Raw genomic sequence first — 20301 nt, forward strand, 5'->3', positions numbered from 1 at the left:
TAGCGTTCTCATCCTGTTTGTGTAGGGCCCAGATCTGAGGCATATGTTAGTGCAGGAAGAATGATGGAGTCGAAAAGATGTGCCCGGAGCTGGAGGTTCTTCATCCTCTTAACCACTTCTTCGATGCTCTTGAAGGCGTTCCATGCTGCTCTTCGTCCTGCTCAGCTCAAGTGCCAGGTTTTTCGTCATGTTGAGTTCTCGACCTAGGTACACATAACTGCTGCATTCGGAGATGTTCATTTCATTGAGAGCAAATGGAACGTCAGGAACTATTTCATTTCTCTTGAACTTTGTTTTTGTGAGATTCAGCTATCGTCCGACCTTTCCACACTCATGGTTCAAGTCGGCCAACATTCATGCCTCTTGGCTAATGTTTGGCGCTATTACCATGCACATATTATAAGCATGTTTACTATTTATTTCTTTGTCTACTCATTCATCAATGGACACCATTTGTTTCCATACATTGGCTATAATAAATAATGTTTCTATAAGGTTTGGGGACAGTGCTTATATATTTTCAAGATTATTATTTGTTTTATTTGGATAAAAACCCAGAACTGGAATTTCTGGATCATATGGTAGCTCTATTTTCAGTCTTTTGCAGACTATTCATATGGTGTCCCATAGCAGTTGAGTTAATTTACCTTTCTACCAACAGTGCATAAGTGTTTCCATTTCTCCACAGCATATTTTTATTCTTTTAATAGTAATAGTTAACAAATAGGTGTAACATAAACTCTGATTGTAGTTATGATTTTTAATGTCCCTTATGATTGCATTAAGTGTTGTGGAGTATATTTTTATGTGCCTGTTGACCATCTTAATATCATCTTTGGAAAAAGTATACTGAGACCATTTTTCTAAGTTTACATTTTTTTCCCACTGAACTCTATGAATTAGATCTGTGTTATGTATACTTGGTTTGGGGGCCCAGCCCAGGGATTACTTCTGGCTCTGTGTACCAGTTCTATGCAATGCCAGGGATCAAACCTGTGCTGTCTTCATGCAAGGTAAGTGCCCTATCTACTTAAGTATCTCTCTGGGCCAAGTATATATTTTCTAAGTTTTTACTCGAATTCCACACATTGACTTCAAATTTCATTGATGGTTTCTTCTGTTGTGTATACTTTTAGTGTGATACCAATAATCTTATTACTACCTATTTTCTAGTTATATGTTTTCAAATCTTACATTAAAGTATTGATTAATCTTGGGATCATTTTTAACCATGAGATAATTAACCATTTAATAATGAGATAATTATCCAATTTCATTGTTATTTGTGATATTCAATTTTTCCATAATTATTAAAGAAGTTGTGCTTTATCCATTGTATATACTTTTATATACAATAAATTTGCCATAAATCAATTAACACTGCATGCTGGGCTAGTTTCTGGTTTCTCAATTTCGTTAATATGGTGGATGGATGTTTTTGTGTTGATGTGTTTCTATTTTATTACTTGAGCTTTGAAAGAGATTTTAAGTACAAGATGCATGATGACTTCATTTGTGTTCTTTTTTTGGTGTGTGTTTTTTTCAAGATTGCTTTGTTTTGAAGTTCTGTACAAATTTCAAGTACAAAATTCTATTTTTAAAAAAGTTTAATTGCTCTTATATATTTTTCTGTATATTTTTTTATCCTGGTGTTTTTATTTTTTATTTGAATGCTGATTCAAATATATCTGATTTTCTTGACCTGAAATTTTATAAACTTTCAGTGATTAGTTTCTTTCTCCTGTTAAAGATAAGTGTTTGAATACTTAGTATAATTTTTATCTAATTAAGAAAAATACTGGAATGATACATCATTTAATGTGCTGAATCACAAGACAGTTTTTACTTGAAGTACTTACTGTAAATTTATTTAAACTTGTCTTCATGGTAAATTGAGTTCCCTAGAACTTTATGGGTGCCAAATAGAGCTTAAAATGCTTTTTTCCTATGTCCACACTAATTACTAGTGAAACAGTAAAAAAACGCAGGTAGAAAAAAAACAAAAAAAGATGATAAAAACAAGCCAAAAATCAAACTGTTATATGGAGCATATTCAGAAAACAATGTAGTATGTGTGTCCCCACTACCACCCTCCCCCACACTATGTTAAGTTGTTTCTAATACTGGACATGTAACTGATATCGTTAATTTTTGACATTGGGACTATATGCAAAAGTTGAAATTGAAAGGTATAATTTACTCTTTTTAGGCAGAAGAGCATGGATTCAGTCCACATTGGCAGTGCTCAGGACTTACTCCTAACTCTGCTCTCAGGGCTCCCTCTTGGTAGTGCCAGGGATCAGCCACATGCAAGGCACGTGTCTAAAAGACCTGTATTATGACCTCACACCTAGGGTCTATTATCCTTAACCTTAGTGTACACTTTTCAGAACATGCTGTAATACAGGGTTTGATTGTGATGACTGGAGACATAGCACAGTGCTTGTCTTGCATATAGCTTATTTGGTGTTGGTCGGAGCCATCCCATAAGGTCCCCTGAGCATAACCAGGAGTAATTACAGAGTTCAAAGCCCAAAGTAACCCCTGAATATTGCTGGGTGTCTCCCTCCAATACAAAATTTGATTTATGAAATTTGCATGTTCTTTCTAATATTAATCTCAATGTAGAACATGTTTTACTTATGCCTTTGATTTGAAAAAAAAAAAGCTTAAAGGGGGGTGAAGAGAATTTGGAAAGTGGAAAAAAGGTTGAAAAGAAGAGGGAACAAAGAATTCTGAAAAATAAATCAAGAGGTGGGCTGGAATTCAAAAGGAGAAAAAAAGTGAATCTACATCAATGCTATTGACTGCAAACCTCCTTCCTCAAATAATTGCTGTTCATTGTGAAACAATACACACTGGACTAGGAGGAAAAGCCATAGGAGAATCTGGCAAGAGGCGGAGTTTCTGCAGAAGCAACTTGGAGATCCCATGTGCCTGATCTCTACAATGGTCAAAGAGATTCCACATCCTTATGTATCCTTGCTTATGTATCTTGCAAGACTGATTCCATTGGCTTATAAATACTGAGCATGGTGCAAATGAAGGAATTCTGGAAATATAGTTCCATCTTAGCCAAGGTGTTACAATTCACTGCCTATAGCTTTAACAAACACAAGTCTGCCAACAAGTCATCCTCTTCCTTCCACATACCTTTTCTTAGATTAAATTACTAAATATTTTAAAGTACACTATTCTGCTTAAATTCTTAATCCAGAATTCATAAATAATGAAGCATACATGACTTTTCAAGCTGAATATAAGTGAATTTCTTCCTTGGGGCACAAAAATGTCCAAAGAAAATTTCACAACTTTCTTTCAACAAGCTGGAATAAGCCACTTATAAAAAAGAACTAGAATTTTCATTTAATAACTTATTTGTTCCTCTTCAATGAACTGAACAGGGAAAGTTCTTTATTGTTTTTTGGGGCCACACCAAACAGTGATCAGGAACTATTCCTGGTGCATTGTTCAGGGTTTACTCTGGGAGTGTATGGGCAACCATACAATTCCAGAGATCAAACTTAGCTTTCTCTCAGGTAGCCCTGGGGACTACCCTTCACCCTTTCATCTAAGGTGACTGTAATGCTTCACTGCCTTTGCAATCCCAGATTAAGAGAGCAAAGCCTAAGAACAGCCAATCACAGCTCTCTGGACACTTCCAAATAAGACAGACACTGAGCCACAGTCACTTAAATTATCTAATAATAAAAGTGTAAATAAATAATCCTTGTTTTGTTTTAACACTTTTTATTCTATTTATTTTCTTTTTGGGTTTGGGGATGCCTCCAGCAATACTCAGGGATTAATCCTGGTTTTGAATCAGAATTTACTACTGGTAGTGCTCAGGGGTCCACATGGGGTACAGGGGATCAAACCTGGGTTGGCTGTGTGTAAGGCAAGTGCTCTACTATGACTCTGGTTCCTGTTCTGCTACTTACTTTTAAAAATTTCCCCCCAATGATTATTGATGGAACAATCCTATTTGGCTTCAAAGCTGCGTGATTCAAACTGAATTCTGTTCAAATCACCTTTCTTACGTTATCCTGCTATTTTTTCCAATACCAGATACATATATTTTCCTGAATGATCTTCATTTTCTCTTTCTATGTCCCTTACATTTCTGCTTCTGATTTACTAAAAATTCCACTCCTGATCAACTGATATTCTCTCTGATACTACTCCCCAGATTTAATTACAGTGATCTGCCTGAAACTGACTTAATAACATTGAGTTTGACTTCAAAAAGTTAAAATTCAGCATAATTTTGCAGGGACTGTTGAGAAAGAAGAGATTGTTTATGTAAAAGATAACATGCAACCTGACATCTAAATCAGAATCTTCCCATCGATTTACAAATTTGAAGATTATGCCTCAGAAGATACACCCGCAACTCAATTTTTGAACTATCTTGGCAACCTCCCATTTTTTTTTAAATTTTATTGAATCACCGTGAGATAGTTATAAGCTTTCATGTTTGCGTTACAATCTCACAATGATCAAACACCCATTCCTCCATGAGTGCACATTCCCCACCACCAATATCCCGGGTATACTCCCCCTTTCCCACCTTCCCCCTGCTTCTAAGGCGGACAATATTCCCCATACTCTCTCTACTTTGGGGCATTATAGCTTGCAACACAGACACTGAGAAGTCATCATGTTTGGTCCATTATCTACTTTCAGCATGCATCTCCCATCCCAACTGGTTCTTCCAGTCATCATTTTCTTAGTGATCCCTTCTCTATTCCATCTGCCTTCTCCCCTCCACTCATGAAGCAGTCTTCCAGCTATGGGGCAGTCCCCCTGGCCATTGTATCTACTGTCCTTGGGTGTCAGCCTCATGTGATGCTACCCCACACTCCACAAATGAGTGCAGTCCCTCTATGTCTGTCCCTCTCTTTCTGACTCATTTCACTTAGCATGATAGCAACCTCCCATTTCTTTTTTTTTTGTTATTATTTTTTTTATTAGTTTATTTTTAATTAGAGAGTCATCGTGAGGGTACAGTTACAGATCCATACATCTTTGTGCTCATGCTTCCCCCATACAAAGTTCAATAACCCATCCCTTCACCAGTGCCCATTCTCCACCACCCGTAAACCCAACATCCTTCCCCCCCTCCCCAGACCTGTTTCCTCCCACCCCACCCTGCCACTATGGCAGGGAATTCCCTTTTGTTCTCTCTCTCTGATTAGGTGTTGTGGTTTGCAATAGAGGTGTTGAGTGGCCATTGTGTTCAGTCTCTAGTCTGTATTCCGCCTGCCTCACCCTTCCCCCACATGACCTCCAACCACATTTTACTTGGTGGTCCCTTCCCTGAGTTACCCAGAATGAGAGACCAGCCTCCAAGCCATGGAAACAATCTCCTGGTACTTATTTCTACTAGTCTTGGGCGTTAGTCTTATAGTCTATTATTCTATATTCCAGCAACCTCCCATTTCTAAAACATTCTTCCTGGGTCTTTCCAGGATCTACTACTATGGTGCAAGTAAGTTGGTTCTCTAGAATTTAAATCTGCAAGATTGTTGCTAATAAAACTTTCTCTGCACTACTCCTTGTCTCTCTACTAACTGGCCTTTTGAGTGGTGGTGAAAATGAATCTTCTTGATTTTAAGTCCTTTTTCATCTTTTAGTGAAAATCGTGCAAAAAAAAAAACAAAATAAAGGTGAGGCATAAAATTCTTAAAGTACATCAAATTCCAAAAGATAAAACCAGTTTGATTTTATACTTTGTAAAAAAAGAAAAATACTTGCAGATGTCAGCTATCTAGATTTTTTAAATCAAGTGAAAAACTAAGATCCTGGTTTAAAAAGGAAAAAGAAAGACTTTTATTGAGCATATTGTTATGTTGGCTGTATGAGCAAAGAGCTTTCACTTTTCAAATCAACATTTAAATAGTCAGAATGTAGCTCCATTCCTTGCCATTTAGCATCCTGGGAATTGGCATTTCTTTTCTTTTTTTTATGTTTAAATATTTTCTTAAATGAAATAGTATTTTCATCTTTACTATTTGCCAACTTGAATACTTTAGAAAAGTGCATTTATGTGAAATACTAGTGAAATTAAACATAGCATCTTCAGTTTAAAATTAGGTATCTATTTCATATTTTCTAGTTTCATGACAATGCTTCCAAGTTGTCATTTGCTATTCTTTAACTACTACATTTTGAGGTAATAAGAAACATTACTGAATTCAAAAAGATGTACATCTCTGGAGAGTATCATGCTAAGTGAAATGAGTCACAAAGAGAGTGACAGATATCAGATATAAAGGGACTGCACTCATTTGTGGAATATAAAGTAACATAATAGGAGATTAACACCTAAGGACAGTTGAAATAAAGGTCAGGAGGGCAGCTCCGCAGTTTGATAGCTGATCTCAGGCGCTGGGGCTAAAGGGTAACTGGGATGGAAGAAGGAGCACTAAGTAAATGATGGTTGGAAGGATCACTCAGGGTAGTAGATGCATGTTGAAAGTAGACTATGGACCAAACATGATGGCTGCTTGTTACCTGTATTGCAAACTATAACACCCAAAGGACAGAGAGTGTAAGAGGGATTGTGCCTGCCACAGAGGCAGGAGGTGAGAAGGGGTGGGGGTGAGGGGAGGGATACTGGGAATATTCTGGTGGAGAATAAGCACTGGTGGAGGGGTGGGTACTTAAATGTTGTTTGACTGAAATGCAATAATAAAAGTCTGTAAGTCTGTAAAAAAAAAAAAAAAAGATGTACATCTCACCTTTCTTTCTCATTATGACCCAACTCAACCAAATTTTTGCTGTAAATAAAATTTTTCAGCACATCTTTAAGTCTGGAATATTTCCAAATAGCTGGAATTAGACTCATGTAAAATAAAGGGTGCATTATATTCTGAAACAAAATTACAAAGAACATTTGATTTCTTTTATTCAGGTCAAACAAAACATCAATATAAAAACTAGAGGGTCACATTTATATGCTCTTATTCATAAGCTTAATATGGATGTTACTATATTAATTTAAAAATTATTTTTATTTATTCTTATTAAAGTACTATGTAACCTCTATAAAATTTTTAACCTCTGTACCTGTACCATTTCTCTGATGGTACAGGGATTAAATATTTATAGGCATTTATATCTTGAAACCCACAACCAGCAAAATTCTGGGGACTGACATAAAATTGCATACCATTTTTTCTGGAGGGAAAATGGAAAAAATGACAAAGTGATATCTATTATTATCATCATATTAAGAAGAGAATTTTAAAACTAAAACCAAAATAAATTAGAATATTTCTTTAAAATGCATAAGAATTAAAATCTATAAAATCTTCTCTATCACTTTTTACTCATTTTATCATCATCATCATCATCATCATCATCATCATCCCATTGATCGTTGAATTTCTGGAGCGGTCTCAGTAACATCTCCATTCATCCAAGCCCTGAGATTTTAGAAGCCTCTCTCTACTCGTCCTTCCAATGATGCCATACCGGAGGCTCTTTCAGGGTTAGATGAATGAGACCCAGCTTGTTACTGGTTTTGGCGTATTAATACACCATGGGCAACTTGCCAGGTTCTCCCATGTGGGCAGGAAACTCCCAGTAGTTTGCCAGGTTCTCCCAGAGGGAGAAGTAGTCTATAAGATATCTAGCAGCCCGGAGCTGGCTTTTAATCTCTGGATGCTGGCCATTGACAGGATTACATGGCACCGGGGCATTTATAGAGGACCAATAAATTTGTATTAGAGTCTAGAAGTCATTGGACGATAGACACATCTGATTTCTTGAGGGATCTATAAGTAGATTGAAGTTGTGTAATGAAATGCACCCTCTTAAATTTGGTGGCCACGAGAATCTAATATTTATGGGACATTGAATATAAAATAGAGTATTTGAGAGAAGACTTGAATAAGAATAAGAAGCACACAATGTATCAACAATTCCTAAATGCTCAGTACATTTGAGAACTGGTAAAATCTGAACTTTTTTGTACCTAGTGTTTCAGTCTTCTAAGTTCCCTAAAATATAATATATGTACTATATGTTTGTGCATATATCTATATTTACCTACATATATATAGTTGCATGGGCATATAAAAGCATGCAGAAACACACATGCATATACATACCCAGGCGATTATTATGTATTAAAATGTATGCATTTTGATTGACTCTAGGTCTTTGCTGAATTATTTTGCTCCTCTAAACTCATAGACTGACAAACAGTGCACCTGCTTAACTGGGCTAAGTGCCAGGGGGGGAAATCAGGGAAATTAATTTTCAGGAGCAGTAGATAAATGGCACACCTCATTAGAAAATCTATTTAAAAGGCACATCAGGAGATATCTGCAAGACTTTCATAAGAAATTGATGCTTCCTACCATCAGATCCTTGCTGGCTCTCTTCTCAAATTACTAATTGTACTTCCTGGTAATAAGATTCAAATACAAGTTACATTTAATGAGGACTTCAGTGTGTGAAGCATGTATGTTTTACATAGATTATCTTTTCTAATTCTTAGAAAATTGCTTTGTAATAGCAGTATTTGGTGGCATGAATGCAAAAATTACCAAATATAGCTTGAGGACCCCCTGGTACAACCATCTATCCCTTCCCCCTATTATGGAGAATTCTAATAAATTATGACAAGTATTCTCAGGCAAAAAAAATCCAAGTTACTATTATTTGTTACAACTCTGACCTAGATGAAAACTGTTAACATCCACTAATGGCTATATTTGTAGTCATTCCTTTTAAAATTCCTTTTGCTTGCATCTCTTGTTTAGAGAAGATGCTGTCTGTTTTTATGGAAGGGAAAAATTTATAAGCAATTTTCACTTACAAATCCTGGAACTTAAAATGTATTATAGGTGACAAATCAGTTCTTTGATTTCTACGAGGGCCTGCATGTTGAATCTGCATACACTTGGGATAAGGGTTCTGGCAGTCATTTTGACTCCCTAACCTCAATTACCAAGAAAACAACATTGTCCTCTCTAACCTGACCAGCTTCGCATTTCTGAAAACATTCAACTCTCTGAAGAAAGAGTTATAGAAAGTTGAACAAAATTCGGATGATCAAATGTCTTGGTTTATGCCTGTTGTCCAGAGGTAAAAAGTACCAACTCTCAATTTTATTCCCATGAGTACCTTGTTTTGGATAATGAATTATATACTCATCCCATGTGGCAGCTTTGTAAGCTATCAAATCACAATCTGGTACATTTCCCAGAATTTCATGTTTTCTGTTACCTCTGATGTCCAAGGAACAGAAAACAGTTGAGAACACTGTGCTCAAACTTCGGAAGACAATTTTTTAAGTAAAGGTAATGCCTGCTTTTATGTTTTTTAAAGCTGATTTGAGGAAGGTGTTGTGTTCCCACATTGACATGTAGGAGCAGACTACAGTATCTCCCAGTTTTCTGACAACTACTCCTTTAGCAATTCCAAAAGCTTCTCAGAAGCCTAGAAATTTCCATGGTGCATACGGTTCCAATAAATCCTGCAGCTCACCTACATCTTTACAAACTACTTTACTGACAAGAATAGAGTGCTTGCTTTCCTAATGTAAAGTTCCAGCACTTTTGCAGACTTATAGAAAACTCCGACCTAAGAATCTTTTCCTATTTTTTATACCAGCTATTCCTAAGCCTTTTAAAGTCATACACTGCTTTGAAAATACGCTGGACGCTATTAAATGGATTGATCATCTTGAAAAATTGTACAAATTAGAAGAGTCCATCCAGCTCCAAGGTTTTCTGAAAACCACTTCCTCTTGAACCATCTTCCTTCCCAAAGGGTGATTAAAAATGCCAGGTTCTTGAGTGCCACACACCACTTGACAGAGAAACCAATGTCAGATGTCAGTTTGTCTTGGCCAGTTAAAGTTCATTCGTGGTCTCCCGTATTGACTTCTAAAGACAGAGTTCAGGACACACTACCTCAAACGATGGCTCCTTTTATCGTTTTCAGCTGGAAGAATTTGAGTAAAAGGCTTATGCAAGGACTGACTCACTTTTCTTTCCCTGAAACAGATAACAAACCCTCTCCGAAATGCCGAGATAAATCTGGAAGCATGGGTCTGCTGATTCTCCGAATTACACTTAGCATATTTCTTTTTTCTTGTATCCTATCACTATTTATTTATTTATTTTAATTTTCTTGAATCACTGTGAGATAGTTACAAGCTTTCATGTCTGGGTGACAATCACACAATGATCAAACACCCATCCCTCCACCAGTGCACATTCCCCACCACCACTATCCCCAGTATACCCCCCTTTTCCACCCTCCCCCTACCTCCATGGCAGACAACATTTCCCATACTCTCTCTCTCTCTGCTTTGGGGTACCATGACTTGCAACACAGACACGGAGAGGCCATCATGTTTGGTCCATTATCTACTTTTGGCATGCATCTCCCATCCTATCTCTATTACCCATCACTTTTCTTTTCATACTTTATTGAACCATAGCTTAAACACACTCATGTACGAGGAGCTGGAGACATAACATGGTGGGCAAGATATTTCCCTCGTATGAGGCAAATCCAGACCATTTCCCAACACTCAAGGATTATCAGGAGTGATCTCTGAGTGCAAAACCATGAGTAAGCCCTGAGAACTACCAGGTGTGGAATCAAACAGACCAAATAAAACCACTCAGATCTGGTGACTAAAACAAAATATTGTCCTTATTTCAGATAAAGAAGACTCTTGTGCTCTTAGATGTAGGTTAAAGGGCATCAGAGTGAACCACTCTTTCTCGCATAAAGTAGACAAAACAAATTATACATGTGCATGAGAGGCAGATTATGTTTGGGTATAATACAACAAATTTAAAACATAAGGATTTATAACAATTTTCAAGAATTTATTTCTCAGTCCAGTAAAGTTACTTATAAAAATAGATTTTCATTTTTCCTTCTTTCTTCTTCTTCCCCTCTTTTTTCTCTCCTCCTCTTTTTCCTCTTCCACCTCCTTCTGTTTTTTTTTCAGTCTTCTATACCAGGCTTCAGGGTGCTACTCCCAGCTCAGTGCTCAGGGATCTCTCTTGGAATGCTCAGGGTATCATGAGGTACAGGGATTGAATCCATGTCTCTAGCCCAATAGGTTATTCCTCCAGCTGGATTTTCATTATTTTATAGAAATTGTTTTAAAATGCTTATAGTTTAGTTAATGTGTTTCCAATGTTGTTTATGGTCTTTTATGGTTTTGGTGTACCTACTTACCTCAATTTACTACCACTAAAGTGTCCAAGTTCCTCCTTCTTGCCCCAGACCCATCACCAGTCTATCTACTCCTTCCAATCTGGTGCTCTCAGTTTCTACTCCAGTGCCCAGATCTTGTTATCAATTGACATTATCTATAACTTTGCTCTGTTTTCCTACACACCACTTTGTGGGCAATTTTTAATGCCTTAAACTTGCCTTAAACTCTAATTTTCTAACATGCCAGATTGACACTTTTTTTCTTCTTTCTTCTTCTCCTCTTTTTTCCTCTCCTCTCTTCCTCCTCTTCTGCTTTCTTCGTTTGTTTTTCAGTCTTATATGTCTGAAAGTATATATCACTGGTGAGTACAATGATAGCTCTCTTTCAACTTATTTCTGGTGTATTTTCTTGTATTTAAAAGTTGCCATTACATATTTTGAAGACTATTCTATAGTAATGTAACCATTTTAAATTCTAGCTCATAATTTTACCTAGGAATTTGTGAAATCAATCTTAACAGGAAGCTCAAGAGTTTATATCAATATGCTTAGAGTAGGCCTCTTTCAATAAGTGTGATCTTGGTGTGGGAAACAAATGATTAGTTGAGTCCCCATAGACGATAGGAGAAATGGTTATAATTGCTTAGAAAGACAGTGAAGTTAAAAGCAGAGAAGGCCCTAGGAGTTTAGAAGTGCTTGACCTTTTATCTAAGTTCTTTGTGGGTTTTTTTTTTCCCCTAATTGAATAAGAAATCTCTTCTCCCACTTATGACCTACAAGAATATAGTTTGGAGACTATCATCCAGGAATATATTTAATATTGGATATTTATTCTATGTCTGACAAAGACATATTTTTACTTTCAAATTAAAGTTAATTCTCCTTGTTAGATGAAATATAAGTAACTCCATTTTTCTCAGTTGGCCCTATGTTCCTAAAAACACAATGCATATATTAAGTCCACCCTGCTTCTCTTTGAAATACACTTTTATGAAAATTCTTCATATGTATGTCACTAAATTGATTTTTCATTTGCTTTGCCTGTCTAATCTATTTTGATTACATATCAAGTCAGAGAAGAAACCAGAAAAGTAGAAAATTATTTCATTAGTCCCTGACAGATCCAACTATTTATTATTTTTAAAAAGTCTATATTCATGTAAATGAATATTTCAATAGGTATTAAGAACAGCATTTATATATAGCTATATATATTTATATATATGTGTATATATTAGATCAATATGTAAAAGCACAATATGTAAGGTTTAGATTATTCATAATTATGGCTTATGGCTCTGGATAAATAGCCCTTCACTTTGGTTGACATTGAGGGACTTAACTTTGTTAGATGATGCTTGCTTTGGCCCAGTAATCAGTGGAATCAGAAACTAAGTAATCACAACCACAACCGCATGTCAATAATAGTCAGTGATATATCCGGTGACATCTGTGATATCTATAATTTATATATTTTTTTACCATAGCCTTCTGCTCGAGTATATAGTAGGCACTTGGTACATTAAACACATTATTATTAAATGTGTAAAATTATGTAATGAGAAACAAAGAATGTCTGGGTTAACAGAATGCCAATTAAAGTATATGTATATATATATTTTTTTTTCTGAGTCTTATTGACTCCACTTCTACTACAGAAAGAAAATGGGAAAGGACAGAAATATGATAAGGAACATTAAGATGTTAATGAAATGTTTCTGCTTGTTCAAAAAGAGATGAACATAAGTTCATTCACTATTCATTTAATATTTATCGAGTACCTAAATCATTCCCTCGAAGAGCTCAGTCAATAGAGTATGTGATACATACAATTTTTTAAAATGTAAATCTTGAATGAGATAAACAATAAACTTAGTGACTGAATGGACAATAACAAAAATCTCTTTCTTCACTTGCCTCACTCCTATTTTACTCCAAATTCATAAGAACGCATGCACATTCAAGATGTAGTATCTCATTATGTATAATTCTGGGAAAGTCCTTTTGGCACATTTTGCTTCACAGGAACTAGAAATCAGATATTTCAGTGGGAGGAGCAAATATCATGTCTGGAAAGGAAATTCGGAGGTAGACGGCAGAGGGATATAGAATTACTTTACATAGTTTTCTATATGTTCAAAAGTTTGCAACTTATATTGATTTGTTGCCTACTGCCAAATGTAAAATTACAGATTACCCTGTATTAATGTTTAATAAAGGCCTAGTGCAAAATTAAGTACTTTTTTATCATTATCTTTGTGAAACTATAATATTCGGACTTTTTTCAGCCCTTTTTTAAAGGATGTATATTTTGTTGGGAGCCTGGGAAATTATGACTATAACAAAGAAAAAAAAGAAAGAGAAAAGTGGAGAGGAAACTGGACTTCAGCAACCTTCAAGCAAATTTGAAGTGCTGTTTCTCACTCTAAACTGAGGGGAAGGGAAAGCCTGAACTGCTTCTTTGCCTTCTTTCTTTCTTTTTTGTGTGTTATGCAAGATCATTTTATTTTATTTATCTATTAATTAATTAATTAATTAACTTATTTTCCTTTTTGGGTCACACCCGGCGATGCGATGCGCAGGGGTTACTCCTGGCTCATGCACTCAGGAATTACTCCTGGGGTTCTCGGGGACCATAAACGATTCTGGGAACGAACCTGGGTTGACCCTGTGCAAGGCAAATGCCCTACCCGCTGTGTTATCGCTCCAGTCCAGCAAGATCGTTTAAATGGATGAAACTTATTTAGAAAGATGTGAGGGGAGATAAAGGAAGTATGTGGCAAGAGAGAATATGGGCTCCAGGAGAAAGCCCTGTTTCCTTTTAAGGGCTTATTCTACGAATCTTACCTGAAAAGTTTTTGTAGTCCACCAAGTCAAACATGACAACAGCGACAGCTGACCATGTGATGATGAGAGCTATGACCAGGAGCCAGGCTGCCGGGGAGCTGAATGTCGTGACTATGTCCTCTGTGACTGTCCTCTTCAGCACTTTCCCAGGAGATTTGGGCACAGATCCGTTTTTGTAGTCTATCACAGTTGTGGTAGTAGATGCATTTCCTAAATGACAGATTCAGAATGGAGAATTGAAATTTTAGAATTGCACATGAGATTTTATTAACAAAAAAAGATATTATGTAAGTATACAAAAATTATTTAGAACTTTTTTGATAGTAGAATACATAGTTTTAGTGGGAGGACCACACCTCACTGCCAGTTGCCACATGAATTTACTCTCCATCTTAAATGCATGATCCATAACCAATATTCTTCATTCGAATTCCATAAATGCTTCCATTATACTGCTAGCGTTGTTATCATTTTAAATCATTTTTGCTTCATCCTTATCATTCCCTAAAGCTTCTGTGCTCAAGAGCAATAGGGTTGAGGGTTTAGTTGCTTTTTAACACTTTGATTTTAGGCTCATATGTCAGTGGTAAATGAAAGCAAATTGATCTCCTCCATGGGAGATAAAGGAATAGAACCAACATCAATTCTAACACAGTTCAAATGGACAGAATTCTTTCTGGATACCCTGATTTTGCTGCAGCCTGGAGAGAAGTGTCCTAGGATATTTAAGAGAGAACCATGTAGAATATAGTGACTTTTATTTCTGCTTTCAAGAGTCAACGAGTTAATGACAGAAAACACAAGAAATATAAAAGATAAATAAATAAATAATTTGAAGCCCACCACCCAGAAATAATTGCTATAACATGTTCTATCTATAGCTTCTTTAATGTGCATATTCATATTAAACATAATTGTATTTTATTTTTAACAACTCATTATCAAACTAGTCTATGTATTTTCACTATATAATCTATAAAGAGTAATCCATTATGTGCTCCTCAATATATCATGTAAGTATTTGCACATCATACTATTTGGTGACTTTGCATAGTTAAGTTTTTTGCCTTAGGCACTGGTAGTTTTCTCAGTGCTCATTAATAATTATTTTATTAGAAGAAATTTCTAAGTATAGAATTTTGGGGACACATATATAAGTACTTATATAGTTTTGAAGAATACATAGATGTATTTGAATTTTGATTTTTTTTCTTATACAGAGTTTATTCTAGAAATCTGTTTTCTTATTACCAACCATCTGGATATTGCTAGTGTGTAGGATATTTGTCATCACATAGGAGGACAACTTATCTTTATTTGTATTTATGATTATTAGAAATAAGCATTTATATGTTTTTTCTTTAGTATTTATGTAGTTTATTTTGTGAATTCCCAATACACACTTTTGTTGGTTTATAAAATTGTATTTTCAAATTTATATATAAATTTATATGTTTATATATTTAGTTGATTTTGTTTTTCTTGCATTTATATGTTCATCTTTCTATATAAATACATAAATATATGCATGGACATGCATGTGAAAATAGCAATTTAAAGTAGAATTTCATGTTGCATTTTTCTTTTTAATTTTATTTTTGTAAATAGAATGTACAATTAAATTTTAGTAGCTCACAGTTTCCTTATATAAATTTCTGCCTTTATATGGCTAGGTATCTCTCATCAATGAAGTCTTGAATTTTAATTATGTTGACAACTTTGATTCATAGAAAACAAAATCTATAGAAAGAACAGATACCATAAAAGAAGTATTATGTTCTATTTAAGCAAAATTGAACCACAACCAAAAGAATGTCAGTCTCATAGCATTTCACTCAGATGTATAGTAAACAATTGAGGACTAAGAAGAAAATATATTCTAACAACATGAATCATGTTGCTGAAATCATAGCTTAACAAAACATTTCTTATATATTGGAAATGGATATATATGTACTGTCACTGTCACTGTCATCCCATTGCTCATCGATTTGTTCGAGAGGACACCAGTAACATCTCTCATTGAGAGACTTATTGTTACTGTTTTTGGCATATTCAATACGCACGGGTAGCTTGCCAGACTCTGCCTCACAGGCTCGATACTCCCGGTAGCTTGCCGGGCTCTCTGAGAGGGGCGGACGAATCATACTCAAGTTGGCTGCCTGAAAGGCGAACGCCCAACCGCTGTGCTATCACTCCAGCCCATGGATATGCGTAATAATTTAATAATTGCACAACAACCTTTTTAATGCTATTTAAAAACAGACCAGTATTTTGACATTAAAATTAGATAAAAGAAAACTGAAATAGATGTAAAGGCAAAATTTTGATAAGTTGCATTTTAATAACTTTATTTTTCATCCTTGCTGTTCATATTAACTTATCAAAGTAACCAAAATTTACCAAATTACCCAAAAAGTAAGTGCTAAAATTTTTTAATATAGGACGGGTGTTTGAGCATTGTATAACTGAGACTTAAACCTGAAAGCTTTGTAACTTTCCACATGGTGAACTAATAAAAGAAAGGAAAAAAAATAAAAAGGTAAAATGAAAAAAAAAATTTAATATATTTCACAGAATAGATTTCAACCAATTAGAAAAACCACTCTAAAGAATGTGCTGAATTCAAATAATTTAATCTTTTAAAATTGAAAGGAATTCATTAACCCCCTTGAAGATATTATAGTGCAATGTACGTAATCCTTTCCACTTTTCTACCCTGTTCTATCTTCTATAATTCTTCCTTAAGTTAATTATGACTTTGTGTAGAAATGCAATTATACCATAGGCTTATAGACAAAAGCGAACAAAAATAACTCATGATTCCTATGTGCATCAGTTGGATGGCTAGACAATAAAGACTATGGCTCACCTTTGAGTGAGAGAAGTTTCTGTATCTGAGAAATGAAGTTGAGAGGCTTAATTTACCAGAAGACTGGTGAATAAGTGAGAAAAATATGCTTAGTATATTCTTTGTACATAGAATTATTCATTAAATGATGAAGTAATTACATCATTATAATGACTAAAATATTATTATTATCAATAACATCAGCATTGCTACTATCACAAACTTTATGGCTACTAGGACTAGGACTATGAACACTGAAACCATTATAAGCAAAAGGTAGAAGGTCATATTTATATCAGAAATAAAGGTCCAGGAACTGCTACTTCCATTTACGTGAACTGCTACTTCATGTAAAAGTAAAGATTATTTTCTTATAAGGTATTTTTAAAAGTAACAAATAAAAAGGATTTCTGACTCCCTCAATGTCTTTTCTAAATCAATTTATATTTCAACTGAGATGCATGTGATAATTTATCCATATTAGTAGAGGATATTTTGCTCCTTCAACAAAGTTGAGAGGTGAACTACTATAGATAAAATCATTTCATTGTAGTACAACATTATCCACTTAACTAAAATTTTCAAATTGTAAAATTAAAGTTTGAGTTTTAGATGAATGTACATACAGGATGCTTATTGAATAAACCCAGTTCAGAAGATAATGTTTTGCTATTGGGAAAGAAACAAAATTAGAGAACAAAATTAAGTATTCTAGTTAATAAGAATTATAATTGTTAGTAATATTATTGTTAATAATAATTTTTTGTTTCTTTATCTCCCCAAATCAACTATTGTTTTTATAATAATAAAATAAGTGAAAAAATCACATTACATACTAGAAAAAATAAAATAAAATGAAATGTATTCAAGTACATATAACTATTTGCTGCAGTATACAGAAGTCCACAATTATAAAACCACAAAACTGACATGAATTCATTTTAAGATAAGACAATTTACTTAATATTTGTAAATAACTAATAGTAACAATGAATCCAGTTTCCCTGAAAAACTTATGTACTTTTTTTTTATGAACTCAAGTTGATGAACTCAATTTAAGTAAAATGACAGCAAGGTGGAAAAACACCTTGAAAAAGTAGAGTTCACAAACTGTACTTGAGATAGTGCTCAAGAAGAAAAATTTAGAAATAACTCATATCATATCCTCTCATTGATTTTTATGCCAAATTCCCATCACTTCTAATGGCAGTTCTGAAAATGGATGAATGATAGGAGTACTTCAAAATGCAATTTAAGTCCCAAGTGAATCAAACCTTTGGAATAATGATCTGCAGCAGAGTAAGTGAATTATAAGTGTTTGGGAGAGGCCTACCTGGAAGTTGAGATGTTGCTAATCATCAGTTTTCTAGCCTCTGGAAGGCCTCCTACCACTACTTCACAGAGAATCCCAGAATTGCTTTTTCCCTTCAGATTCACTTCAGTGAACTATGTATTAGGAGAATATTTCTGTTGACATACACACACCTTCTTGGTATCTTGAAACAGAAATAATGTATTTACTGACATTTAAAATGAGTTGGGTCCTGTAGTAATTTTAAAAGAAAGTTACATTTTTCTTCTTTACAGAGAAAATAAGGTAAAGTTCTACTTTATTCTAACCCAGAATAAATTAGAAAATGATGTAAATTCTGGATTAAAATATTGCTTAATTTTAAAAGGCATAATAATATGAATTGTAATTTTTTTATTATCCTGCCCAAATTAAATTCCAAAATAATCTATAGGTAATCCTAACAACAACAACAACAAGAACAACAACAACAAAACTCACTATATGTTGTTCTTGTTTATAGAAAGACATTATTTGGTGCCTTTAATATTCTATTAAAATTTACGGCAGAAGCTACACAGAACATAGAGGGAAAATAAATTGCTTTCTCTCATAGATGGTCAAGATAAATGTAAAGAACAGAGCATATAATCTGCGAATTTTTAATATTTGAGATGCACTTTGAAGATGAAAGGCACTAGTTATTGATATGGCAGCAGAAAATGAGAGCTAAATATTATGAGCAATTTGGTTGGGTTATGCTTCTGAGAATTGACATTTCGGGGCTGGAACACAAAGTGGATATAATATGTGATAGTTCCTGCCATAACTAGTACTTAATTCATTCTTCTTGATTTTATAAAAATTATTTTGATTGCCAAATAGAATCAGCTTCAAAGAAGTGGGTATTTGGCAGAAAGGCCAAGTACCCCTGCTCCAGAAAATAAATAAAGGGGCTGCTTACATAGCAATTTCAAACACAGGCTTCACAGTCAAATTATTCATTGAAGAATAAATCATAAGCCTCCTGAAAGATGTTATTCAATCTCATCATGCTTTATTAATTAAAAGAGGAAAGTTTCAAGTGTATTGGTTTATCATTACTTCTATGGGACATTGGCAGGACTCTCTTCCAGGTTTCTTAAAGAATTCACCAGTTTTCTGAAAGGGTATAATTTGAATCCTCATTGCATGAAAATATTATTATGAATTTTACATTATACTTGACTCTCTAGTTTGTGTACTCTCTCACTATATTTTTTACTTCAGGAATTAGATCATGGATACTATATAGTGTGGAATATTTGGAGAAAAGAAATTAATTAACATGATCTATACAATAACAATTATGTGACAATTATTTTGAATGTGAACCCAGTAATTAGGAAATTTATGACCTAGAATGAAGAATTTCTATCCATATCACATCAGTTGAAGAAGCTTTTAGGAAAATAAGCCATTATAGGGTCTGTAAAAATTTTATGAAGTTGAAGTTTATGAAAAGAATCTACAGAAAATGTTGAGTTTTGTCAAATAGATTTTAGATAGTTATTTGACAACAGTGTCTATGTATTTACGATGTATTAAACAGAATAGACATAAGATATATGTATTACATTCAATTTTAAAAGCAATATTCTGGTATTTTATGTTTGGCTTAACATATTTTTTTTCTTCTTGGCCAAATATATGTAAGCAAAATACTTTGCCTAGTCCTAACGTACTAGAAGTAGGTAAAGATATTTGATTTCATATAAATTGTATGTAAGCAAATTGACCCACTGTCACTGAATCAGAAATCAACTAAAATATCAAAGCTTTGAATAATAACATGCTAGTTCTATTTGGGAAAAATATTAAACTGAATCTTTAAAATCATTAACTTTCTATGATTTATAGGCTCTGTCTTTCACTTTTTTCTTAAGGATATCTTCATTAAAATCAACTTTTTGAGAGTGAATCAACTTCTGATGCTAGTATTCCATGTGGAATACTCATTCTACCCTTGTGATAGAACTAGGATGACACTATATGGTACTATTTTTGTATCACAGTACTTCTACTTTATTACCATTAAGAGAGAGATATTTCTGCACTTTCCCACCTTCACAGAATC

The 20301-nt window shown here is 34.3% G+C and overlaps 1 protein-coding gene across 10 annotated transcripts in view; it reads right to left on the minus strand.

The window, feature by feature from the left end:
• Positions 1 to 20301, minus strand: part of TRDN (triadin) — a 417254-nt gene that overhangs the window by 362484 nt on the left and 34469 nt on the right. For all 10 annotated transcript variants that reach the window (XM_055136162.1, XM_055136157.1, XM_055136159.1 and 7 more), the window contains exon 2: positions 14044 to 14253. In XM_055136162.1, coding sequence (XP_054992137.1) covers positions 14044 to 14253 — 210 coding nt within the window. The remainder of the gene's footprint in view (positions 1 to 14043; positions 14254 to 20301) is intronic.

Source organism: Sorex araneus, chromosome 4 (genome assembly GCF_027595985.1).
Source record: "Sorex araneus isolate mSorAra2 chromosome 4, mSorAra2.pri, whole genome shotgun sequence".
In the NCBI taxonomy this organism is placed as follows: Eukaryota; Metazoa; Chordata; class Mammalia; order Eulipotyphla; family Soricidae; genus Sorex; species Sorex araneus.